Source organism: Microtus oregoni, unplaced genomic scaffold, assembly GCF_018167655.1.
Source record: "Microtus oregoni isolate MIOR12 unplaced genomic scaffold, Mior012 000013F_ref0000133, whole genome shotgun sequence".
In the NCBI taxonomy this organism is placed as follows: Eukaryota; Metazoa; Chordata; class Mammalia; order Rodentia; family Cricetidae; genus Microtus; species Microtus oregoni.
Genome location: NW_024543072.1, coordinates 25,452,978 through 25,480,705, shown reverse-complemented (window position 1 = coordinate 25,480,705; position 27,728 = coordinate 25,452,978). Strand labels below are relative to the sequence as shown.

The 27,728-nt window shown below is 44.3% G+C and overlaps 1 protein-coding gene across 2 annotated transcripts in view; it reads left to right on the top strand.

The window, feature by feature from the left end:
• Nucleotides 1-27,728, top strand: part of Ptprg (protein tyrosine phosphatase receptor type G) — a 676,813-nt gene that overhangs the window by 615,142 nt on the left and 33,943 nt on the right. For both annotated transcript variants that reach the window (XM_041662359.1, XM_041662358.1), the window contains 2 exons: nucleotides 12,818-12,909; nucleotides 22,094-22,185. In XM_041662359.1, coding sequence (XP_041518293.1) covers nucleotides 12,818-12,909; nucleotides 22,094-22,185 — 184 coding nt within the window. The remainder of the gene's footprint in view (nucleotides 1-12,817; nucleotides 12,910-22,093; nucleotides 22,186-27,728) is intronic.

The following is a 27,728-nucleotide window of genomic DNA, read 5'->3' as shown; positions in this document are numbered from 1 at the left end:
TTTTGTTGCTATGGGGGTGACAGTCTTCTAGACAGAAACTGCTGATACTCGCCTGTTCCACCCCACCCAGTAAGAACTGTAAAGCCCAGCTGAGCCTCCAGGTCGCTGCTGTCCCTTGCGGTAGCTCCCGCCCGTGCTTGCTTTGCTTTTTCTGTGGGCTGGGCTGTATTTTCTGTTCCTGTTGGTCATATGGTGGGTGCACTGCGTTTGCGTGTCTGTATGTATGTTGCATCCATTTTCTTTTTTAAAAAAAATTCAGATGTTGCATGTTTAGAGCTTTGGTTTTTTTTTCAAAAGAGCATAATGCATGATTAGAGCTTTGTTTTTTTTTTTAAAAAAGCATAATCTATATAAGTGAAAAATGTCTTAATTTATAAATAAAGGGTTAAAAGTAGGAAAGACAGAAAATGAACAAATGTGGATATAACATGCTTTTCCATAAAAAAGCAAATGTGCATAAATGCTTAATACTTCCAAAATTACTAACCTACAGAGTTTTATAAGAAGCAATTAGAAGTTGTAAATGTACTCTTCATATCTGCACTTGAACCTCTTGATATTTGTATTGCTTATCTTACATAGACTGTTCAATATTAATAATTGTTTAATACTAAGTTGTTAAGTAGAGTAGTTGATCAATTTATGTTGTAAATAGTACGTGTGTATTTTCAGTCAATCGGTTTATAAAATTCACATCTAAGATTTCCCATGGAATGGCTTGTCTCTGTTAGTTGTCGTAGATCAGGTTACTGAGATGAAATTTCAGTTATATCCCCAGGATCATCAAACAGAGCTGTGATAATGGAGGAAGAATTTTGACAGGTGAATGAGAAAGCCCATGGCTGGCCCATCCTTATCTGGGCAGTTCTGGCCCTGTGCACAGCACACTGACACTGTTGATGTCATTATTCCTTTCTGTGATTTTTTTTTTAACTCTTTGAAGTTTCCAATTTCTCATATGCTTTCAAACCTCCATCAGCTTTTTAAAATATGACCAGAAACCTCTCTTTATAGCTTTCAATTCAAAGATCTTAAGAGAGGGGTCTGTGGACATCACATGAACAACTGTTATACCCTGTCCATGATGACATTTCTCCCATGGACTCACTTGAACAATTTTATACCCGGTCTGTGATAACATTTCTCCCATGGACATCACTTGAACAGTTTTATACCCAGTCTGTGATAACATTTCTTCCCATGGACATCACTTGAACCATCGTTATACCCAGCCCATGGTGACATTTATTCTATGGACATTACTTGAACAATTTTTAATCCCAACCCATAATAACATTTATTCCTTGGATAAATGTAATTTATCACTTGAGTTATTTTTGTAGCCAGTCTATGGTGACATGTCTTACTGTAGTGCTTTAAAAACCCAGCATGTCTCATGCACAATACAGAAGTAAATGCCTGTGCAGCTTCTGGGGCTCACAGATATGATGCTCGGCCTGCTTATATGCTTGACCCTTACATGGGAGCAGACTTGCCACAAGCACACTGTGTTTGGTACAGGAGATACCTCATTCCTGCCGTTTGTGTCAAGGAATCTGATAGCTTTGCTTAAGACTGAGGGAAATGTAAGTTAATTCCACCTAAGTCCGTGCTAGAAATTATCTTGAAGAACGGAAAGTATGTATGGACTCACCCTAACTGTGGGTTGTGTAGCATAAAGTGAATTTTCTACGGTGGGCCTACGGACACGGACCTTGACTCAGAGACGTGTGGATTGGTAACGAGCTCTATCACTTCCTGGCTCCATGACCAGGGATCCCTTTGAGACTCCATTTCCTCATCTAGAAAATGGGTCTATTCAGAACTCATCCTCTTAGGGATGGCTGTGAAGATTAAATCAGGCAACTTATCTGGAAGACTTAGTTAATACCCGAGAAGGAGACATTGAGACTCTGAGGAGGTAAGTGACTTGGCCAGGCAGTCCCGCGGAAGGGGATGAGTTGGGTGGGGCCTCCTCTCTAGGCAGCTAGAGCGTACACAGGTCCTTTCTCTTTAGCTCTGTGCTGTGTTCAGTACTTTACGAGGAAGAGCATGGCCTGATAGAAACTCTGTCCTCAGGGGCTCAAGCTCAAGGGTTTCTTATCTTCCCCAAGGAGTTGCTCTGACTATGTGATTCCTCCACAGCCTCCAGTCACCTACTCCCCGTGTGTTCTGTATGTTTACAGCCAGCAACCCACATGCTCTTCCCTTGCTCCATATTGTACCCACTCTCCTTAGCTGCTAACCCATCTCCACACCAAAGAAGGACGCTTAAAAACATCCCACAGTAGCTCAGAATTGAGAATAATAGAGGGTTATTTATTTAGGGGTAGCTTACAAATCAATATCCTCTGCTGGAACGGAGAACAGAAACCGAATCCCGCAGCCGGAAAAGAGGCCAGATGCACACTTTACATCGGCATAAATAGTATAAGAGGCCACGCCCCAGTGGACGGGTAACTTAAGGGCTACTGGGTGTCGGATTTCCTACAGCACCATACTGCATAGTTTCCTGGTGCGTGGGCTGCAACCTCTCCTAGGCCTCCATTGGAGTCTGGGATGCACCAGGATAAGCACTTCCACCAGCCTCCAAGTCTGCCATCTTTGTTTCTCTGTCTCTCTTTCTCTCTTCCATCTTTGTTTCTCTCTCTGTCTCTCTCTCTCTCTCTCTCTCTCTCTCTCTCTCTCTCTCTCTCTCTCTCTCATATCTCCTCACATGGCCTGCACCCATTCAAAAATTCAGCCTGGAATGAGGAGGGAAGGAAAGCCTCCAGGGATGCCGAAAGAACAGCACTGCAATGCTTTTCTTATCTGTTTCTCTGTGGACACGAGGAAGGGCCATGCCTCTGAGGCCCCAGATCCTGAGCCAAGGATAAAACTCTGAAAACCAGACTCAAGTGTCAAAGTTTTCAAAAGAAGTTGACTTAAATTTTGAATAAGTAGTATTTGGCATAATTCACAGTTCTGTGTGCCCACCTTACGTCCACCTCCTTACAACAGAGGCTCATCTCTGGTAATTTATACATTATTCAAGAATTTTTGATATCTAAACAGATAGGGATGTCTCCATGCCCCTTTTTACATAATAAATACTACATGTCTTACCCATGCTTGGCTTTGTTTGAGGTAACAGTTTTCTCTAGGCATCTATACTTCCCCTGTTTTGGGGGCGGTGGTTTTAAAATAGATATGCCACGATTTGTTCAAGCAATCCTCTAAGGCCGTCAGTTTTGTCACAACACAATGCTGTGCTGAATAACTCTGTTAGCGTGTCATTTTGCACATGCATAAATACAGCTGCAGGATCAAGTTAGGGAAACGGTGGCATCGGAGGGTGTCGGGGAGGCTTTGAATAGAGTGACCCATTGTCCTCTGCCTCTGGCTCAAGGGGGTTTCAGTTAGCAGTGCGTGTCTGGAGCTACCCTTCCAGTGCTGGGCGCCATGGCCTCTCTGCTATCTCTTCAGAGATGGAGCAATAGTATCAGTGTACTTCTGATATGTTGCCATCTATTGTAAGGAGATTGAACCATTTGTTTTTCCTTTTCTTTAGAACAGTAATTTTCAACTTTACTAATACCGCAGCCCTCTAACATAAAGTTCCTCATGCTGTGGTGACCCCCAACCTTACAGTTATTATCATTGCTGCTTCATAACCATAATTTTGCTGCTGTTAGGAGTTGTAGTGCAAATATCTGCTACGCAGGATATCTGATATGCAACCCCTCCAAATGGACCATCTGACCCTCAAGGGGTCATGATCCATAGGTTGAGAGCCACTGCCTTAGAAAGCCTCTCCAGTCTATAACACTTGTTCCCAAGTTCTTGTATGGATACATATTTAAAAAAAAAAGAAGAAGAAGAAGAAGAAGAACCAGTTCTTGATCGTTGGGAATGTCACCTGGATGACAGTGGGGTGTCTTTTGGCAGGAGGATACTCTCAAGTTTCACAAGTATTGCTACAATGGAGATGACCAGTAAAAATACACGCGGCGTTTTCCTAGATGCTGAAATATTAAGGCTATTAAGAATATTACAGCAAGCCAGACATGGCACTGCACACCTTTAATCCCAGTGCAGAGGAGGCAAAGGCAGGTGGATCTCTGTGAGTTCAAGGCCATCCTCGTCTACATAGTGAGTTCCAGGACAGCCAGGGCTACCCTTCAAACTGTGATAAGCACCTGTAGCCTTATTCTGGGTGCTCAGAACATTCTAGGATAGGATATAAAGGCACAACAGCTTTTCTCAAAGACCCTGCTGTCAAGCCTTTCCCAGGGAGATGAACTGTGAGGGGTTTATCCCATTGGATCTGGCTAAAATATTGAAAAGAGCATGCTCAGGTTACTGGATGTGGCTTAGGAAGTGACCTCTGCTCCCCTATTTCCTTGAAAGTGCCCTGCAGTCATCCCTAAGGACCGAGGAGAATTTCTTGGCAAAATAATGTTGAGCAAGAAAGAGCATTATTATCTCAAGGCCACTTCTGTGTTTGCAATTCATTTTCTCCCCTTTCTCAAAGAAATTCACTACAGGCAGTTACCCATCCAACAGCATTCTTCATGTGGAAATCAAACGGTTTTGTGTGTGTCACTTTTACCTATAACAAGGATGAGTTAGGACATTGCTGCTACCTGTGTGAAATCCCCAAGACCTGGGAACACTTTCTCCCGAGTCTCTGTATTCCCTCTCCTGCCTCTCTATCCTCCGCGTGATCTCATTCTCTTTTATCTCCTCATTTTTCCCTCCCCTCTCCCACTGCACACCCCATTTGTCCAGAGCATGACAAACGCATGCCCAAGAATCCCAGCCACCCTGATGTGAAACACACCACATTATTACCCCCAAAGCACATCCTGATTTGTCAGATTTTTGTGTCCCCTTTCATGGCTTGGAAAATATGCCAACCAGAAGCATATTTTGGTTTCTGAGTCTTCCGTGCTGGAAGAGCCCTTCCGGAGACTACACTGTGTAAACTTTAGCTGCATGAACTGGATCGCTTCACAGGCAGTGAGGAAAACTCAGCAGCAAGTGGGTTGTTGTGTATGAAAAATCTCAACTTAGCATTGCATTGGGCCGCCTTCCAAGCAAGACCGGAGTAGCTTCAGCAGACACTCCTGAGGGAAAGCCCAGCGTTGTGCACAGTCTTTCCATTCTATTGCTGTGTGTCACTTCTGTTTCTGGAAATGTTTTGCCCTAATAAATCAGTCGGAGTCTTTTTAGCACAGCTCTCAATCTCCTCCTTTGCTGGCCCTTGCGAGTATTTGCAGCTTTCAGTTAATAAGTGGCTCTTACGTATACAAAGTTCACTACAACACACCCATTTACAAAAGTAAATATTAATGGGATTTCTGCTCTTGACAACATGAAAATAAATGAGATTATTAGCGGGTATGCCACTGTAAATTCAAATGAGGGCTGCCTATGAATCACTTAGAATTGCTCAATTAATATTCAGTAGTGCCTCAGCCAACTGCCCAGTATAGTCTGCAATTAGAATTTTGCCTCCACACTGCAAACAAACTCCTTCACACAGTGATGTGATTAGAAAACCATTGAACTTAATCTGAAGATAGTGACTTGATTTCCAGTCTCTATATATCAACATTTGTTTAGTTTGTAATTCTGAGTTTTCATTTCAGTTGAAAAACCTTGTTAGGATTGCCCTCCAGCCCCCAGCCCAGCTTCCACAGCACTAGAGAAACAGTGTTGCAGTACGCCAGAGACTGAGAATGGAAAGAGGCTTGTCAAAAGGATGGACATGCTGAGCCAAATGTCTGGAAATCTCAGAATCACAGCATGCCTTTGGAGGGGACCTTTTGATAGACATCATTGCCGAGTGCAGCTTTAGACGTTTCTAGACTCAATATCGGCCCTTTGTTTCAGGAAAATGTTGGCTGTGTGCTTACTCTCAAATTCTTGTCAGGCAAGCAGAAAGAGATAGAAATAAGAAAATTGTTAGCCCCCATCAAGGGTTGTCTAAGCAGGTACCTGGAGAAAAACAGAGACGGCACCCTGAGAGGGCGTTGGGCAGACATGCAGGCCTCCTGGGTGTTCTGCCTTGAGAACATGTCAGATGTCTGGAAGGAAATAGGGAAGGGTGTTAAAATCTAGTTCCCCTGTTCATCTCCGTAGTTTGCTTTACGTTGTTGGCAGAGCAAGACTCTCAGACTGGATTGTGCTATTGGAGCAGATGTTGGTGTGTGTGTCGTTAGTCGTGAGGGCCAATTAAAAGCGGCAGACCCTGCCATGTGCTAGGGTGTGTGCGCGCTTCGGTGGGAGCTCCAGGACGTAGAGCTGACAGCTGATGCGGGTCACTGGCTGCTGCATCCTGCTTGCAGACAGCTGCTGCCACAACGGTAGACCGAGTCTCTCTCCTCGAAATACGGAAATACGTCCCTTATTGGAAAGATGGGAAAGTTATTTTAGAAATGCTGCCTAAAGAGTAAAATTTGGTGACCCATAAGGCTCAAGTGTCCTTAGACACTCATATGCACACTTGTACAACAGCAACAAAAAGAAATCAGACATCCCATAGTTCTAGACTACAGTGGTGGGGGAGGGGGCTGGGCTTGAGACCTAGGAGCTGCTAAGAAGAATCCACACAGACTAGAAAAACTGCTAGAGAAAATACCCCTCACCGTACAATTTTGACTTTCAGGGAAACCTTTCTTAGAAGTCATTCCACAATGTACAAGTCCATGTTAGCTTTCTCAAAGAGAATGGATGGATACAGAAGAATATAGGAAAATCGTTCCCACCTGGCTACCTAGCACTTGTGTGGAAGTGGGCATAGATGGATACATTGGCCAGCCTTGGTCCAGCATCTGATGATCTGATGCAGTTGGAGACGTGCTTACCTTCAAGATGACTGTTTAAGTTGGAGACTGGCTCCCTGTGTCGGGATGCTCACTACGAAGTGTAGGGATAAGCCCAGCCCATTAGAGGTGCGTGTTCGCCTCTGGCTAATGTTTACTTTTTTTTTTTTTTTTTTTTTGGTTTTTCGAGGCAGGGTTTCTCTGTCCTGGAACTAGCTCTTGTAGACCAGGCTGGTCTCGAACTCACAGAGATCCACCTGACTCTGCCTCCCAAGTGCTGGGATTAAAGGCGTGCGCCACCACCGCCCGGCTTAATGTTTACTTATAAATCTAGCGAGTGGTGAGCCTGCCACCGCTCTCTCTGCTTCCCTGTTCTCCGCGGAACCGGTGGTTCTGTAAGTCTATTTTCCCCATTAAAGCTGTATATATTATTACAATCTGTCTGAATTCATTTACGCCGATACATACATGTTTATTGATGGAGTTAGGTCATGGGAAGCCCTGTCACCCTGTGGTTTCCGGATTCTTCAAGGAACCAAACACTCAGAACTAAAGATACCAGAATGGAGCACAGTACTTGATATTTAAGTAAATACCACAGACTTCAATTCCTTTGCAGAAACTAAAATGATTTTTGCTATCGGACAGGCAGCGTAAAGGGCAAGGGTGATTTAAAAATTAGCCTCTTAGGAGGGAAAAACTGAGAAATGTCTTTTCTGTAATTTAGCCCCTTCCCCCAAAAGGCTTTTATTTAGTGTGCATAGAAGAACATTTTAGCATCCTACCCAGAATGCCATTCTGTTGTTTTTGTTCGTTTGTTTTAGAGACATGGTCTCAGTATGTAGCTTTGGCTGCCCTGGAACTCACTAAGTAAACCAGGTTAACCTTGAACTCCCAGAGATCCACCTCTCTCTGTGTCCCAAGTGCTGGGATTAAACGTGAGCACTACCACACCCACCCATCACCCTGTTCCTGACACTCGATTCTAACAGAAGCAGAACTGAGCACTTGGACATTGTTACTCAAGTATGTGGTGCACAGCTTCCTTTGGTGTACTTAATTCGATTGGGTTAGCACCCTTACAGCCATAGTGACTATTTCTCATGCCGTACAGGATCCTGTAAACTCTCATAGGACTTTTATAGGCACATTTATGATACTATCCACCTTCCATTTGAGGTTTTCACATTTTCAGTGACTTCTTAGTATGAGCACCAGAGAGTGGCTGGAACCACTGTCCCTCTGTCTCAGGAAGTTCTTAACTAGGAACAGTGCAAACCAGCTTCCTTAGCGAGGGGCTGTGTCCCATCCAGGCCTTCTCTGGTGATTGTCACCAGGTATAGGATTTGTCCTACATAGCTTTCTTAAACCAACAAGATCGGGACTTCAGTTAGTTTACCCCTGTTGACTGACAAGTTGCTATCACAGTGGTAGAACAGGCAGGTACATAGACAAACAGGTAGTCAGTCTACCTTTAGGAACCCTCAAAATGCCAAAGACTCTCCAAATTAGAAACTGAGTCCGAAAAATATTCACTGCTAGTATGGAATTGGGAAGGCAGAAGATAATTTGGATTATCTATACACCAATGATGTCAATCCAGTGGAAATCACTGTGACCCAGTCTTAGGTCCGTAAGAGAGGGGCGAGCTCCCTGGGGGGATGGGAAGTGAAAAAACAAAATGCATGCTGGTGACCAACTAGATTATACTTTGTAACTAAACTTGTAAATATATTTTTTCATTATTCTAAACATGACCTACTTCGTTTTCCCATTTTTATAATAATACTTGCATAAAAATACTCATGGTAAAGCAATTTTGGAAATGGCTTTTCACTATCCTGGAAATCTGTTCGTTCAAGAAGGGATTGTTAGGCTATGTTAGTTGAAACAGAATTGGAACTACAAAGAAAATTGAAATTGCATACTCAGTGGCATGCTTGAGAACACTTGGAGAAATTCTGTCTCCATTCCCTTGGGCTCAAAAATCAGAGGCAGCCCTGCATCTCTTATCAAATCATGAGAGAAGTTTGGAGGAATTTAAACTTGTGGATATTTTTCCCTTTGCTTTTTTAAACATTTTTCATGGGATTTTTCAGAAATTAAAATATAATACCTTCTGCCTTATCAGAAAGTTAAAACCAGAGTATAGGATTTGTACACATGAAAAATTGGCATTTGGGGAGTGCAGTGAACGGCTGGTAGCAGCCTGGCCCCAGGATAGACTCTTAGCACGTGATTATTAAAGCAGCAATTCTAACAATGCAGTGGCTGGTTAGGCCAACATTGTAATGAGAATATCACCTCTCTTTTGTCGTAAGGGATTTATGTTGATGATAGGATTGTAGTTTGTTATTAATATATAAAGCAGGGCTGGAGAAGTAGCTCAGTGGTAGAGCACTTACACATGGGCGAAGCTCCCAACACCACAGAATGTTTTCTGTGCGCTTGCGCTCTCTCTCTCTCTCTCTCTCTCTCTTTCCCTCCCTCCCTCCTCCCTCCCTTGAGTTTTGGAGTGATCACAAGAGTAGCCCTTGGTTAATCTTCTTACCTTCTTGATGGTGTGTGATCCGTCTCACACAGCAGCCCACGTAAGCCTGTTCAAAGCGATAGCTAAAGATGCGTCCCAGCATAGGTTGGAGTCCTCACTGGCTTTGCAAGGGTCTTAGACCCCTAGAAAAGCCAACAAAGGCCTCCTGGGTCTTGTATGCTGAGGCTCTTGCCCTTTTGTCCAGCCTTATGGCATGCGTCTCGGGTTGCCTTTCACTTACAACACCTGCCGGGTTTGCTCTGTTGTAAGATACTTTCTGTAGCTGCTGGCTCTGCTAGAATGTTCTTCCGCTCCCACTGTGAGCCTGTCCTTCCCTGTAGGTCTCAGCTCAAATTCCTTCTTTCTCCTTCATCCATTAGCCCCTATCCCCTTAAGCTGTATTTCCTCACAACTGCTCACATATGTGTGGCTCTCTTTCCTATGGAAACGTAAGTGGCAAGAAGGCAGAATCCTTGTCTGTCCTGTTTTCCCCGCTCCCAGCATCATTGAAAATGACCAGAGACTATTGAAAAAGCCAATGTACAAAGGTATGGAAGGGTAGTCCCCAAAATGTTAATAGTGACTAGAGGAAGGAGGGGGATTTGCGGTGATTTGAACTGATCTTTCCCTTTAGTTCATTTGTACCCGCTCATCTCTCTGGCAGGATCATCTCTTCCTATGTGGGTCTTTCTAAATGACTCCAGCGCTTACCTGGGCTGAGGAGCTGATTCTGAGGATTCTGGACAGTGGCAGAGTGTGCAATGCTCTGGCCGGGCCCTGAGCTAACTCCTGTCATAGGTCATAAAACTTGCATTCAAAGGGAGGCGCTTTCCCTAGGTTCTGGGGTGATATGCCTACCCACGTCCTGTGCTGGATAAAAGCATGGGATGTGCAGCCAGGCACAGATGCGCACAGCTTTATCTCCCAAGTTCCCGACCCCGGCCCCATTTGCCAGCCTTGCTCTGGCAATCACGGTGTCACTTTGACTTGCCAGCTTTGCTATAGCAATCATGGCGTCACTTTGCTCCAGGGAAAAGCCATTATAAACAGCAGCACATGGGGCACAGGAGTGAGATTCGCTTCAGCACACTGCTTTTTCCCCCAAAGATAATGTGCAGCTGTTAGTCCTACATTTAACAGCAAGACGGACGGTCTGCCTGTTTTCTAGCAAATAACGATAATAATAAAATATAAGTTAAATAATAATCCACATTATGGTCTGTACCTTCCAAGGTTGTCCGACTGTAACAGTAACAGAATTCCATCTGCTAACCTCTTCTGTCTTAGAAGTGATAGGCATGGTAATTTGCAGTCTTAAAACCTAAAATCGTTTTGGAGACTTGTCTCACACGGGTAGCCTAAGCTGGCCTTGGGAAGTGCCGGGATTACACGTTTGCTACTGTTCCCAGCCCAGAAGTTTTTAGGTGGTTGTTATTTTTGTTGTTGCTGTTCATTTGTTACTCTGTATTTTAAAGCTGAGCTGGTGCGGTGTGTGACTTTACCTAAGTGACTTTGAGAACTTGTTCAGGCTGCCGAGTAACTGAACAAAAGCAGAGTTCCTATAGCTAGGGCCCTACACAAGTAAGGCTCCCGTTCATTTGTACTGTCCACGATCCATGTTTCAGCTGCTGGATTGCATTCTGCAAGTCTCTTCACGCAGGCAGTGAGAAAGGGGGAGAAAGAAAATCAAGAGTAAAAAATGAGCAACTAATTTAAAGAGAGAAAGAAGTTGGCATTTCAGATGTGGCGGTCTTATTTTTCATATGGATATGGCACTATATGGTAAGGTGTATACATATATATATATACACCTTACCCCAAGCAAGGTAAAGGCTATTGAATATATATACACCATATATATATGTGTGTGTGTGTGTGTGTGTGTATATACCTATATATTCAATAATAGGGTTTCTACTTCATATACACACACACACTTTTATGTATAAATACAAGTTTTCTATTTCTATTATAAATGTCAGACTCCTGCAGAACCCTGACCTTCCCTTAGGGTTCTTCAAGGCCAGTCCTGCAGTATATGTGGGGTTGAAGCCATTTCTGTTCAGGAACCCCTATGACTTGGAAGAGCAGTACAGACGGCTGTAAGGCAGTAGGCTGTAAGGCAGTAGGCTGTAAGGCAGTACCCTTTCCATGTGACAACACAGACTATTTAAAGGAAAAGCCTTCATTCTGGAATGAGTGCCACCCTACTGTGGGAGAGCTACATGTCTCTGAGGTCTCCCGGGTGTTGCAGGGATCTGGTTTGGTTTGTTCAAGTGACTGACTTTTCTCCCTAGTTCCCCCCACCCTCCTGCATTCCTTGTCTTCCTGAAAATGTCCCAGGGTTTTTGTTGTTGTTTTTTTTTTTCCATTCTATGAGCAAAGATACCCTGAAGAAAAGTTGAATTATCCATACTAGTTGGAATACACACCCCAGATGATGCAAAGCCGTGGTGTGTTAAGTGTCGCTTGGCATGAGACACAGGAGGAGAGAGATTGAGCCTGGTGACTGGGAGCACCAGAAGGATGCCTCCCGCCTGGCTAAAAGACGCAGCAGTAGGGCCAGCTATTGTAAAGCCCCTCCGCCAGATGAACAGGGACCCTTCTCTGGTCACAATAGCCATTCACACTGAGCCGCCTCATTAAATATTCAGCCCGTCTTTCCGGCAGCTCATTAAGGCCTCAGCAAGCAGTGACGCGGATGCTGGAAAGCTGAGGGCTGGCCAGCATCTCAGGCAGAGGCTGCGTGAGCTGCTCCTAGCCTTGCTGTTCACTGCCTGTCCTGGGATGACCAGTGTGTGTTCCCTGCTTTGCTTGAAGTACAGGTAAAAACAAAGCTCAGATGAAGGCAAGCAGAAAACACCTGCAGGTTTCTGCCCCGGCCTTAGAGGTTGTCTGGAAAGAACCTCTGTTCGGGGCATGCTTATCCTATTGAAGCCCCTTGACCCCTTTAAAAGCTGTCTGAGGATTTGGGGCCTTGGCTAAGCACAGACAATGTGGTGCCATTATGCAGTAGGGTTGTTTGATGGCTGTATTGGAGGGGATTCAAGGTGTGGTTTTGAACTTGGTACTTGGGGGGCTGGTGAGACTAGCAGACTGTTCCTCTGTAGCCCGACAGCTAGAGAGAAATGGGGTAGTGTCCTCACAGCGTGTGCAGGAGGCTGCTCTGTGCCAAATTCTCACTTACTCGAGTCGTTTGGGGCTCTGTGTTTGCGGCTGGCTGTGATAGGCGACGCCCTCAGACCTTGGGGTTCCTCCAGTGTGCTGAACGCTCTGCTTTTGCATTTACCACTTTTCCTTGGGTCTGCCGTCCGTGCTGTGCGATGTTTCAAGCTGGGGAAGCTGTTAAAGAAGGATTCTGAGATGATAAACTCAGACACAGTGTGCTTCTGTGCTCACGTGAAGGATTTTGAGATGATAAACTCAGACACAGTGTGCTTCTGTGCTCACGGTTGCCCTCTTTTCCTTTTCCACACAGAAAATGTTTCCAGACTGCTCACTTCTATGTGGAAGACAGCAACTCACCTCGGGTGGTCCCCAACGAAAGTATTCCTATTATTCCCATCCCGGGTAAGTGGGCACTGCAGCGTCCCCAGTGGGTTGCTTTCTCTTTTGTTCTGTTTTCTATGATGCACATGACAAAATATCACTGTCATAGCTGTTTGAAGCTTGCCCGGTCCAAGGTTTATTTCACTAAGGCTAATGTCATAAAATCTGGCCCCTTTTCATATCTACAAAGTAATAAAATCCTCATTGCAGAAGAAAATACCTATGGGTTAGCGTAGGACAGCGTCACCATAAGGAGAAAAAAGTGGCGGCTCCAACGTGGAAAATACACCGATTTTAAGTCATAATGTGTGAACCTATTTTCAAAGGTGAGTTTTCCTCCAAGATTCCATGTACTGTTAGCGTTTTTGGAACCTTGGACACTTGGGTGGTGCTGTTTGTGTTACTAGAGTGGTCTGTTCCAGCACGAGCCTCGAACGGTTACAGTGTGATAAGGATTGCTAGGACACACTAGAGACAGTGCAAGGAAATGCTGCAGGTCTTGGAAGCTTGGAGCGGGGCTGCTTGTTGGTTTTAAGATCTCACCCACCGTTTGTGTGCACATCCTTTTCCCTTTTGTTAGATATGAACTTGGTACTGCTGACGTGTGTGTGTGTGTGTGTGTGTGTGTGTGTGTGTGTGAGAGAGAGAGAGAGAGAGAGAGAGAGAGAGAGAGAATATACATGTATTTGGATATCTTATGCATCTTCCTGACATTGCTTTTTAATACAGAGAAAGTACTTTGAATAGTGCTATTGCTCCTTACCTGCAAAATACCAGTCAGTCCACTTCCTTATCACAAAGTTCTTACCAGCTAATCTATTTTACTTATTTGAAATCACTTTATCTTCACTATATAAGGGCGAATGGGTGTATTTTCGGGGGCTGTAAGACTACCTACCACATAGTAGGCAGTTTCTGCTGTTGGATGGATACATGAATGTTCGCAACACATTTAAAAGTTTATAAAAGCCATTGCATGAAGCTCAAGATACAGCCATTCTCTGGCTAACAAAAAGCAATTGTGTTTGAGAGTCTCATGGGGTATGGTTATGGTCAGGGACGTAATTGTCCCTTTCTGTGTCTGCATATGTTGTCGTTAGGTGTTGCTGGAATTGGCTTTATCTAGGCAGCCTTTTCTCACTAGAAGTTGTCAGAGAGACAAGATAGATAACAGAATGCCCTTGCTTGTTCCTGCTGGGTAGACAGCTAAAGGGTTAAATGCGGGTGGGCATGGGCCCTGTGACACCCTGGGTTCTTCTTACTAACTTTTATCCTTGATGGGGGAACTGTGACTGGTATGAAGAGAAGCAGAGAGAGGAACAGACTCCATCACGACGGATGGTCCGTCCCTTCGCTTTGCACGGGAGCAGTGTGTATACTCACTTTCAGTATGCATATTCACTAACAGGCTCCGTCACGATGGATGGATGGTTGGTTCGTCCTGTGGCTTAGGCAGGAGCAGTCTGTATCCTCGCTTCCCTCCAATATTGCCCAGAATATGTGGTGACTGCTGGGAAATTCCTGGGAGCCACTTTCTCCTTGCAAGTGACTCATCCGACAAGCACAGTTTTTAGGTGGATAGATGTCACTTGTAAAGAATCAGTCATGAGGCAGAGGAAGAGGCTCACAGCTTCTAGACCAGCCTGTGTCACACAGGGAGTCGACCCCTCCCTACGCTCCACGGCACCACTAAGGTGCTCATAGGTAGAATGCTTACCTGCATTCCCCAAGGCTTGTGGTTGGAACTCATCACCACACAATGTCGATAATAATAAAAAAAATGGCAAAATAACCAAACATCTGGAAAGTCACTTTGTGTGTACGTGTGTATTTTTGGTATGTATATACGTGCATACCTGTATGCGTCCGAGATGCCAGGGATCTGCCATACAAGAATTCTACCAATGAGCTGCACACCTGGCCAGTTACAATTCTTCTGAGTCAGCAAATGTAAGATTCTCATTAGCGATTAGTGAAGAATTACCAAAGTATATGTCTTATTACGGCTTTTATTGCCGTGATACCATGACCATGACAACTTATAAAGGAAAATATTTAATTGGGGTGGCTCCCTTACAGTTTCAGAGGTTCAGCCCATTCTCATCATGAAGGGGAGCATGTGCCATGCAGGCAGACGTGGTGCTGGAACTGAAGGGGCTACATCTTGAGGCAACAGGAAGTCGACTGTCACACTGAGGGAGCCTTAAGCAAGAGACCTCAAAGCCCGCCCCTCCAGTGACATACTTCCTCCAAGGCCAAAGCCCCTAATGGTTCCACTCTTCTTGGAGGTCGTTTTCTTTCAAACCACCACAGTGCCTTACCTCAAGATTGTATTTACTATAGTAGATCATTCGTTTAGACTTGTGTCGTAGATAAGCATTTTAAAATTAGAAGTTAGTTCATGAAATTAACCCGCTTCAAACCCTGGAAGAGAGTTCCAGATATGCAACATGTCAAAAACAAATGTCCTGAAAAACGCTTTCTCTGGAAAGCTTAGCTTTCTAATAAGCATATTATAAAACAAACTGTGGGAGCTGCCAGTAGCCTAAGAATCTAGAAATGGTTCCGCTTTTCCAGCCGTTAAAATATAGCTTAATAATTTGAAGGTCACTGGCTTCAGCTGGGTGCCAGCATAGAAAGGGTTTTATATGTGCTGTTTAAACCATTGGGATTAAATCAACCCTTTTGGGATATTTTATTTATACAAAGATTATCTCCAAAGGAGATTCATTGGCATTTTGACTATAATGAAACCCTTTCTTCATTGACTTCATTGTGCCATAAATGAAAAGATTTCTTTTTATGTCAGGAAATAAAATGCTCTAATCTCCAAATACTCCTTACATCCGAAGAGTTTGATTTAGACGAAAATCTGTTGATTGTGCTCGTAACTCAGGGACTAAAATCTTGACTGTGCTCTTTTCTTTCATGTTTGTTTCGTCTTCCTAAGTTGACACAGACAAAGGTCATACTAAGCCTGGAACCTGAAACTGAACTCAAGGAGGCTGGAAGGGCAGTCGGAGGGGGACTGGGCTCTTGAGATTGAGGTCTGTTGACTAGAAATGTGTTTAGCGGCCCCTGGTAGTGCCTTGGTGGGGAGGACTGGAAAAGTATTTGAGCATCGAGGATGTAAATGGAGCCTGATACTAGAATTTTATATGTTCTCACTGCTACGGGTGGCACTGGCTGGAATTGGGATAAGGTTCGAAATCTACTGAGGGTTAAATAACCCTTGTACAGGGAACTCCTCCTCCTTCCTCTTCCTCCTCCTTCCTATTCTTCCTCCTCCTCCTCCTCCTCCTCCTCCTCCTCCTCCTTCCTATTCCTCCTCCTCCTCCTCCTCCTTCTCCTCCTCCTCCTTCCTATTCCTCCTCCTCCTCCTCCTCCTCCTTCTTCCTCTTCCTCCTCCTTCCTCCTCCTTCCTCCTCCTTCCTCCTCCTCCTCCTCCTTCTTCCTCTTCCTCCTCCTTCTTCCTCTTCCTCCTCCTTCCTCCTCCTTCCTCCTCCTCCTCCTCCTCCTCCTTTCTCCTCCTCCTCCTCCTCCTCCTCTTCCTCCTCCTCCTTCCTATTCCTCCTCCTCCTTCCTATTCCTCCTCCTCCTCCTCCTTCCTATTCCTCCTCCTCCTCCTCCTCCTCTTCTTCTTCTTCCTCCTCCTCTCCTCCTTCTCCCTCCTGCTCTTCCTCTTCCTCCTCCTCCTCCCTCCTTCTTCCTTCTTCTTTCTTCTTTACAGAATAGGTAACCTAAGGATTTCTGAAATCCTAATGTATCTGTGTATATGCCCTTCCACTTCCCAAGCCAGCAAAAGGGATCTTTCCTTAAATAGAGCTTTCGCCAGTGAACCCAGCAGCTACCATTGGTAAGAAGGTAAATATTTAGTACCTTTCTTTACCTAACGTCAACAAGGTGACCAGCGAGCCAGTGTGAGCTTGTCAGGAAGCGAAACTTCCCATTAAAGCAAAACATGTCACTTCAGTAATTTGCATGGGAAGGATCTGGTCAAGTGTCAGGTCTGAAAGGCACTGCACTCAGGGTGAGCCTGGCCCTGGAGACATCCTAGCCCTCCAATAGCTGAAGGACATTAGGCAAGTGCCTTGTGTCTCTAGATCATTTCATCTGTCCCTTGGATCAGATAGTACAGAGAGAACAAGTGTGCCTAATGACACCTCATAGTTACTAAAGTCACCAAATGCCAAGCCAAGCCTCTGGCAGGTCCTTACTTTGTTATTTCTCAGAGCACTTAGTGCGGTGGCTCTTGACCTTCTCAATGCCGGGAACCTTTGATACACAGTTCCTCAGCTGTAAAAGTATTTTGTTGCTACTTCGTAACTGTAATTTTGGTGCTGCTTTGAATTGCAAGGTAAATATGCAACCCCTGTAAAAGGGTCATTTGACCCTCAAACTGGTTTAGACCCACAGGTTGAGAACCACTGACTTAGTGACTAAGGCATTGTTATTGCTGCCATTTCCCAGGTAGGGGAAAGGAATCCCAGGGAGGCAGGCTTTGCTCTGACTTCTTTGCTCACTTCGCGGAGTGGAAGTGCCTGGCCCGTAGAAGGAGTTAATTAGACAGGACTGGTAAAATGAGCTTCATTCTCCTGATGGCTGAGTAAGAGACTGAAGTTGGGGCTAGCCCTTGCTATAACCAAAGATGACAGCAAGAAAGTTAACTTTTTTCTTTTTCTTAAGCTAAGGAGAGAACAGAGCTAGCGTGAGTGAATTGGTTGGAGAAGCTTAAGGTATTAGAGATTTGCCTCTTTTGGTTCTGAAGATGCAGGGCTTTACCTTGTGGATCTGTGAAGCGGATTTTCTTTATGTTCAAATGCATTTTTCTTTATTCCCAGGACTGGTGTGTGAGAACATCATTATCTAAGCTTTGATGCCTTCTCTGGGCAAAAGTTGCTGTTCACGCTCCATCCTAGTCAGAGACTAGGATAAGGGGTTTATTGTGGATGAGCCCAGATGAAAACTATTTATAAAAAACCTTTTTCCTGGTTTAATTCTCACCCCAAAAGCTAAGAATGATCATATTTGATAACAAAGTTCACGCTTTAGATACTGATTCTCAGTTGATTATATAAAACATTGTATAATCGCGGGGTTTAGTGATCAGGAGTGGTGGCCTCATTTTCACCTAGCAAATCTAAGATAGCAGAAAATTCTACAAATAAAAATACTAGCACAAAATGATGGTTGCTTACCAGCCTACCCAAGGTATTGTGTTCAGTGCCATGCTTCCCTCTTCACTATCCTAACTTTCAGAAACAGAGGCAGTCCAGGCTTTGACTCCACCGGGCCAAAGCTCAGCGTTGTATTCCCTTTAGATAAGCGGCCTCAAGCATCCGTAGGTTGATCACAAAAACATTTCTGTTCCCTTCACCTGGTTCCTCTAAAAATAAAAAAATGCATTCAGAGTATTGTCGTGGATTTTGGCAACCAGGACAGGCCAAATGGTTGCTCCTTTTGAATTAGACCAACTCCAGCTTTACGTGGTCTCCCCATATATCCTAGGACTTTACTTGTAAGCCTGGAGTTTGCCCACCTTTCATCTTCAAGTCTCTCCCATAACCTCACAGCATCAGTGGTCACCCCTCCGCATCCAGGTTTTGACGGCAGTGGCCGTGTTCCGTCTGGAGATTACACACTGGCTTTTCCTTCACTTTCTTATTGAAAGACCCTCAGAGCGGTCCTTCCCTCAAGAGGAGACCCCTGAACTCAAGGAACAGTCGAAACCACTGGCTGCAGCGGCAAGAGGTTATTTATTGAGCGGCTGCACAGGTACCTGCAGGCGTCAGAGTCTCTTTGGAAGACTTGCGCCCCCCAGGCTGGGCAGGGAGTCTTTTATATGGAAACGGGTGGGCGGAGCAGGCATACAGAAGTAGAAGCGTGGTTACAGGAATCCCATTGGTCAGTTCAGATGAGGCGATGGGTTCACTTGGGGACGAGTTCCTCCTCGGGGACATGAAGATCTGATAATAATAGCTGACTTGGCCCTATCTAGGGCACATGTAGTTTTTCCCAGAACTGTCCGTTCCCCTCCTAGGCCTGATGTCTGACCACAGATATCCTGTTTTGGCCGCCTAGGAGCACCGACTTTACCTTGAACTTACACTTGTTTGTGTGAAAGCCTTGCAAAATGGCATTATAGCAGCTAAGCTGGGGTCTTTCATTATGTTGACTTGACTTCTGACACAGACGTCAGCCATGAACAGGGACTGTCTCCCCAACTGCCGGCTGGTCCTGGGTGCTCAGCCAGTAAATGTGATTACCCACAGTGGAACATAAAGTTTGGGGTGAGTTGGAGCACGCTGTTATGGGTCAGCAGCCAGCTTTTCTAGACCATGCCTGTCTGTGATGACTAATGTTGGTTGTCAACTTCACATACCTCAGAAAGGGGGGGAACTTAATTGAGGAATGACCTTCATCCGATTGGCCTGTGGGCACATCTGTGTCGTATTTTCTTGATGGCTAACTGATGTAGAGGCCCGGCCCATTACAAATGGTACCATCCATTAGGTATGTGGACCTGGGCAGTAGTCTGTTCCAGGTGTCTTCCTAAGTGCCTGCCTTAGCTTCCAACCTCCCTTCCCCAAGGTGCTTCTGGTCAGAGCCACAGGAAATCAAACCGGAACAGCATCCTTAGGTCGTCTTGAAGAAGTCGTTTGCTTGTAAGAGGAGGCTGCATGTAGTACCTACACCAGGGCACATAGAAGGTGTATGCAAAGCACTTGGTCGTTAATTAGTCCTGCTGTCATCTGTAAGCAAACACGTTCAGGTAGAAATAGTATCCCGTAGATAGCTGTTTTCCTATGCCGAGTTTGATCTTTCCAGGTAAAAACCGAGTTAGTTGCTCAGGCCTACGGTACTGTTCAAAATGGTTGAGGAAACCTAATAGAAATACCATTCGAGAGGGAGTTGGTCAGGGCTTCTAGTTAGTTGCTGTGTTATATTTATCGTGAGAAAGAAAAGATATATATGAGCCCTCTGCTGTTTGTCTTGAGTGATGGACAAGTGACGTGTTATCTGTGTGGTTGGCAGAGGTCAGCGCAGCGTGCCTCTGTGTGCACATCTGCCTGTCTCCTACTTCCTTTATGGTTTTGGTGGTGCCTGGGAACTCGGTGTGGTATAAAGATGCCTCAGTTTCCTTGGATAAAAATGCAAAGGGGAGAAATGGTGCATCATATTTTTCCATGGCAACCCTACTGAGCCCGGCTTAGGTCTTACTGCATCCCATCATGGGGTCAACAGGCAGATTGATTTCTGGGTATGTGACATTAGGATGGGCATCACAGTTGACTACATTATAGGAAAAAGGTGGTTTACTGTGAACTTTGAAGTATTTCTTTTAATGATTTGCCATGTGCTGTGACCTTCAAAATGCCATTTTTTTAAACCTCAGCATCTTTATGTCTTGAAAATCCTTGATGTTACATGTAAAATATCAAAATATAGCAACCGTAATTTTTTTCTCATTTTGAACCGACTTCCATGCCCTTTCCTAGTGCCATAGCCCTATGGGAACTGGAAATTCCAGTGGTCGTGGAATAAAACTTTTCTGTCACCCAGTTATTGTCTATGCTGCTCTGACCTTGAGAACCGTTTATATTGTTTAAGTGCAAAGATGTGCTTATACTTGGGTACTTATATTTTTGTGCATATTAATTCTTTTTTTCCAGCTTAGCCTGAGGGGCCTTCATTGCCATATAGCAGTTATTATAGAATTCACCAACTTCTAAACATTTTAAATGATCAGATAATTTTGGAAACTTTTCTTGAGTAGCATTCTGCTAAATATTCTGGGCAAACATTTTGGCTCTTCTTAGTTTGTTAATGCTGGTTACATCATGGAAGCTATAGATTTCTTGGGCGTACAAAATGATTGCATATTCATGAACATCTTCAATCCTGAAATATTTGTAAATAACTTGGCAATTTTCTTCATAAAGTTTCCTTTTAAAGTGATCAGGACTTTAATCGGTCACACAGAATTTGTGTTTGTGAAGGACAAGCTATCCCATTGAAACAATGTTTCGGTGCTGAGCAACTTAGGTTACGGACATAGGAGTCACCTTTCTTAAACAGAGTCTGAGAGTGGCAACTTCCCACTGAAGAAGGATTCAAATGTCAATAGATGCAAAAAGTCACCCTAGAGCTTTGCTCTCTCCAAAGAACGTAGAGAAGGAATGACACAGGCAATGTTAACTGTCACCAGATGAAGAGAAATCAGATTGTCAGGCCTGGATCTATGAAATTCCTGCCAAAGTAGGACCTCATTTACACATAGAGATCTTCATACCCTTTACTAAGAAAAGCATCTGCGGCAGTTTGGATGTTTGTGCCTTTGCCAAAGATCTTTCACTCTGAATAAAGTAAATGTCATGTCTGTTGTTTATCTCAAATTCAGCCGAACATTTTTTTTAAAGGGAAATATTTGTGGGGGAGGGCCGAGGGAGGAGGAGTTGGCAGAGGGAGGAAGTGGGCGTGGCCATTTCGCAGACACAGTCAAGGATCAGCCTGGATCTCTGTAAATAAACCTAAAACAGGCATTAGGCTCCTTGAGCTGGAAATGTCCCTTCGGAGTGGCAAAGCTACAATAAATTGGTGTGTGTAGCGTCTTCCTGAATCTACACCTAGGCTGTCAACACCAAAAAAAAAAAAAAAAGTCCGTTAATTCCATCAAATTGATTCTTTGGCACCGTATAGACACAGCTGTTTTGAACTAAGATTCTGAACACTTAACTGTAGAAGGCTTTGCACAGCTGGCATGGGGTGTCTGTCCAAGGGGAAAAGATCATGCACATACAAGCCCTAGCCACTGAATAATAATTGAAGTTTAAAAACCTAGGAAGTGCCAAATATCTTGGCAAATGGGTACGCTTGATAAAAGCAGACTTTTAGCGTAGAGTATAATGTATTTCCTTTACTGTGTAAATTCTCTTCAAAGTGAAAGCAGAGAGGTATGTGTGTGTGTGTGTGTGTATGTGTGTGTGTTTGAAATACCTTATTTAGCCTGGCTTAAGAGCAACTCACAATCCTAACGAGATCTTGATGTAAAATGAAGTCCCAAACCTTTCTTCAGAAATTTACTTCAGTTGATAGAATTTTATCATTTTCGTCAAATGTTTTTCCTATGTAGGATTTGCTTTTCCGGTGCCGTTGGTTTTATGAACATATTCTGTGTGACCTGAGTCTGATTTTCTTCCTGCAGACGACATGGAAGCCATTCCCGTCAAACAGTTTGTTAAACACATCGGCGAGCTCTATTCTAATAGCCAGCATGGCTTCTCTGAAGATTTTGAGGTATGTTTCAAGACTGGAAACTAATTTTGAGAAAGTTTATTTTTATCTCATAAGGATTTTTGACAGCGGGAACTGCATTTATTCTAAACCTATCAGAACAATAACTCTGCCAGCCGGAGATGTCTTTCTCTTCTCACTGATGGTTTTCATCAACGTTTTCCGAGCCAGATGTAGAAAGAGGGAGTTCGTTTCACCTGTCTGGCTCCCTGCTCATCGGTGGAGGACAGGCCATAGAGGTTAACGAGAGGACAATTACTGGGGATAGGTTTTTCTAGTTCTTCGTCTTAATCCTAAGATGAAGTCACACTGCCTAGTCACACGGTGCCACTGCCGAGCTCCCTGATTCTGTGTCATTTCTGGGCTGCGCACGGTATGGTGGAGACAGGAGGTTTGGCACCAGAGAAAGCGCTGGCTCTGCCAGAAGTGAGTTTCATAAGGCTCCATCTCTGCTCCCCAGTTTCCTCATCCTTAAAAAGATGGTGCTAATGTCACCCGCATTCTAAAGTTGTTAGGCTAAAATAAATAAATAAATAAACCTCCATGGCGTGCTGGGTTAATTATTAATTGATTGTTGTTGTTTCCGTGTGTATTAATTCTTGGAGAGAAGACGGGAGTTAGCACAGCCTCGTGATTTTAAGAGCTGGTGTGTAGGAAACAAGGTAGAGATCTGGCAGGTCCCCCTCTGCCAGCTCTGGGTTCCGTGCCAGTTCAGCAGTGACAGGGTGTCAATGAGGAGCCATTAAACAGACTGCCCTTTTCTTTACTGAGGCGCATCCCTGGCAGCAGGGGCTGTGTGGAACAGGGCATGCTTTCATGGCAGCTCAGCTGTCTTCGAGCTGTAGGGGCGAGTGGGTTTCTTCCTCTTTCCCTTCCTACTGTATAATGGGAATGATGGCGAAGAGCCTTTCTTGCCTGCCTCTTGACACAGTTGGTTCTGGGGCTCAAACACAAATGGGAAGGAAGCGCTCGGGGACCATCGTGGACACACACAGCTCTGAGGTGCAATTATCTCATGTGAGCAAAGAGAAAAATGGGGCCAGAACCCCTGTCTCTATGCAAATTTGGAATTCCCAAACGTCACCAGAAAGGCAATTATATTGACATCTCAAGTGAATTCTTGCTCTGAGGTTGCTGCTGTTGTGAGTTTGGCATTGTTCTTGTTTCGTTTGTGTTTTGACTTGGTTTGCGTTTAGGTTTTAATTGAGGGAAAAAAAAATGATGGGAAAGGTGGTAGAGAGAAGACTGAACAAAAGCTCGTCAAGTATTTAATGCTGCTATTGTATGCTGGTCCAGAAAGGTGCTTAGTCCACGACGAAGAACATGGCTTAAGTCAAACATTTTGTATTCATGAGGACAGCAAATGTGTGTGGCGTTAAAGTGATTTAGCTCAATTGACTGTTGACTGGATGACCGAGCAAGAATATTGAGGCATTTAACCATGTTGATGGTATTCAGGACAAACATTTATCCTCTAGAGGACAGAATTTGATCAGGATGATCAAATGCAACTCTGCTTTCTCAATTATTTATGATTTGAGACCCCAGCGCTATTCATCACAGCTGGTTTTGACACCATTTAATTATTCAGAATAATCAGCTACACCTCTGTATACTTGATCTGACTTAGAGATGGGCTTTGCTGTATCAGAATCACGCCCGTGAACAAATCCCGGCGTTTATTTGTATCCTGTGTCTATCCTAAAAATATTGATACTGTGAGCTAAGAGTTTAATCACCTCTACTGCTCTTGACAGCTTCAGTACCAGGAGCTGGTTGTTCATGGGAGGGGATGGGGAACCTAAGTAGAAGCAGCCACTGTGATTCCGTTACCATCTCCTGGCTCCTCCTGGGGAGAACTGAAAACTGGAGTTGCTTCAAATCAGAATTCTGAAAGAAAAAAAAAATAGTAAAGCAGCAACATAAAGGGGAGAATGAGACAGACTAGGAGCTCACCAGTATACCGCAACCTTTAAAACTCAGCAAAACTTTGAAGTGTTTTTAAACAAAAACATCATTCCTTTTTGGTAATCTTGCTAAACAAGGAAAGATAGCAATAAGCCATGTGAGGAAGTAAGCAGAGGTAATAGCTGACTGTGTAAGGGCAGGAAATGAGATTTTATGTAGTACAAAGAACAATGAAATATTTAAAATAAACCATTTATTGTGGTCAGAGAGTCGTAATCTCCTGCACGAATTTCCATCACTTGTGTGCAGTAACCAGGGCCCACAGTTAGCTCAGCGCATTATTTCAGTCCTTTACTTTATCTCGGCTCTCACTGACCTCACTTTAAAGTTGGGGAAACATCATCCATAAGCAGAGCAAGATTAGGTGGCCAGGTTTTGAAACGGTGGCAGCAGGGGTTGAGATCAGTACTGTCAAACCCCAAGCCCTGTGGTTAGCCCCAGTGCCTTCCAGACTCATAGAAGTAATGTCTTATAATGAGCTGGAGTCAAGAGAAATAAACAAGCTTGCCCTTGACTCGCATGCAACTGTGCCTTGGCAAAAACAAAAACAAAAAAACAAAAAAACAGGCTGTTAGGGTACCCTCTCCTACATGTATTAGGTGAGGAATACATAGTCTTTCTACTCTACAGTGATTTTAGTCCCAGTGTGGCTTACAGAAATCTTACTCAACATCTGAACAGAAGCCTCAAGTTAATCAAATTACTGGTCTTCTCGAGAGTACCGTTCAAGCTCATAGTTAGTCGGGCAAGGTAAAACAGCTGAGTATCAACTATTCCCTCTCCGTACAAAGATTAATTAGAATCCCTTACCAAAAGAGCTCAGTCTGGTGGTGCAGGGAGGAGACCAGAGTAGAAATGAAAAGGAAATAAGGTAAAACAGAAATGGAGCTGCCCCACGGTGTGCGTGTTGACTGGGTGTCCCAGTGACGATGATTCTCCTTGTGGCACCATTTGATTTTTCAGCCTTGGGCTTTAAAAAAAAGGGGGGGGGGTGAGCAACTGTCATATTTTAATAATGATGTTACTTAAGAGGGGGAATGGGAGCAGCCTAAGTAACTTTGAGTCTTTGTCTAGAGGTGATGTCGGAAAACAGTGCTGTCAGATAGATTGTGAGCGGGCTGTAGAACTGGTGGCATTATGCCTCTCCAAGATTCTGCAGCCAGTGGCAGTCTTACTGGTTCTTGTTTGAGGCTAACGTTTCCTCGTTCCCTTCTCCTGGCTGCCTGAACTGGCCATGACTAGTTCCCTGGGCTTCCTGGACAGTGGCATCCCAGAGTGGCTTGATTATTAAATATTAGAAATCGCTTTCCCTGCCCCCATAACCTTAACACAGAAGGCTTCCTAAAGCACAGTCCTGTCACATTCATGAGAAGGCTACAGAGGTCCGCGGACTAGGTCTTGGGGGTTGGAGGAATCGGAAGTTTAAAGGCTGGGCACAGAGATGAAGCCAGAGGTCCGTGGCCCTTGACACAGTCCTCTGGGGGATGACCTCTCCTCCAATTAACTACTGGGCTAAATGGGTACTCGTTGTTCATCTTAAATCAGGAGCATAAGGCTCTGTCCACCTGAGCCCATGCGCTGAGGGACTAGTGGCCCCATTGTTTTGTGTCATGAACTGAGTTGTCGGTGGCTGCTGATAATGGGAGGCAGGGACGTCCCCGGAAGGAGATGCAACGCTACACAAAGATGACTGGAGGATGGCAGAAACTGTCCCTGAAGAGCTGAGCATACGGCAGACCATGCATTTGGTCTGAATATTAGAGAAATGTGCTTTAAATCCTTACTACCAAGAAAAATTCCTATTTAAGTAGGGACTTTTATAAAGAAGATGGGATAATTTCATAAACTTCTGCCTGCAAAAGAATTTTCTGTGGGGCGGTGAAAAAGGGCAGCCCCGGGGAGCAAAGACCAGGGATTTGGATTGTGGGAGGGGAGAGATAAATGGCAGCCATGCCTAGGACAGGAAAACATGCCACCTTTCTAAAAGGCGTGGGTTTAAGGCTAAGGTTAGAACATGAAGTGGTAGAAGATAATACCCTCCCTGGAAGGTTGGCAAAGTAATTTGGAACCCACCAAAAAGTCCCTGTCTAATGGAGTCATGCCCAGCACACAGCATTGCAAAAAGTCAGGTGTGATGGCCAAGTCCAAGATGGTGGAAGTGGGAAGGCACAGAGGTCCTCATCTCTTGAGGACCAACTCTCTCTTGGACACTGGACCAACTCTGGACTAGTCATGACCAATGCATTTCATTGTCTGTAGATTAGCCTCTTAACACACCAGGTCCAAAATACTTTCTCCCAGGGCTCTTTGTTGGGTAATCTGATAGATGTGTACGCAGTGTTTGTTGGAGTGGTGTCTCAGAAAGGTAGGCTAGCAGGCCATCCCATGCTCTCCAGATGGCCTCCTCCCTCCACATCTCCAAAGCAGGAGATTCAGCCGATTGCATCCCCCAAGAGTTCTGGAGATAGCAAATGCTAGGATTTTCATGTTTTGTTTTTAATGAATTATTATTTTTTTCTTTTAAGCCTCTTCTCTTCTCTTGACCCTCCCCTGTGAGTTACATATCTGTCAGTATCCAGAATATCTACTTTTAGAACTCTAGATTAATATAGGCAATAAAATACAAGCAAGCATCATCTTAAATCTCTCATTAAAGTGTGAAATAGGTAAGTTTCCCATGTGCACTCCACCAACTAGGGTCACTTTAAAAGGTTTTAACGCCTACTAAAGTCACGTTAACTTTGCGATGCCAGTCTGATAGAGCAAAGGATCATTCCAGGATCAGATGGTATTATTGGCTCCTGAATGAGTCAAGTCATACTGTAGGAATTTACAGGTGATGTTATTATCCTCAAGACCAAATCTGAAGGCTGTAGCCAGACCGCATGAGTGCTAAGAAAGTCAGATCTAACATTACTTACGTCCTTCCCTTGTTTTATGCCATTCATTGGAAGCATGAATGGAAACCACACATCTGGCCAGGGGTTTTAGATAGCAGAAGGAGCTGATTGGCTGCCTTGAGAGACTGCTTTATAGAAGCAGCCCTGGTCCATTGTGTTATATTCTATCTGAGTCTCAGCCTCGGTCCGTGGCTAGGGTGGTCCGATCCAAATACAGTACAAGAGAGAAAAGAATTAATAGACAAAATGAATCTCCGACTAAAGAACTAAGGCTAAAATGTCTTAATATAAGCTCTCCAATCACCTCAGTCTTAAAGAGGTACCTGCCCAAAAGGCTGGCTTTTACCCAGCAGTGGAGTATTGACTTGTGCCTGGGATTTGTGTATACAGTGAATTGGTGCTATTCAGGATACAAATCCATTTGTGAAGTGTTTTGCCTTAAACTGACCTCATACTTTTAAGGCAGTTCCAAAAGGCAGGTCCCCATAACCCAACTATAATCAACATCACCATCTTCTTTGCACTCATACTTTTTCTTTTTCCATTTTGGAGAAAAGAGCCAAAAGGTTTCAGGCCCTTTAAACCACTGTTTGCAAAACTGAGTCATAAAACTAGAACAGGAGAGAGCAGAATTTATCCCACTTCGTAGAGGTAGGAAACAGGTGAGAATCGCCATTG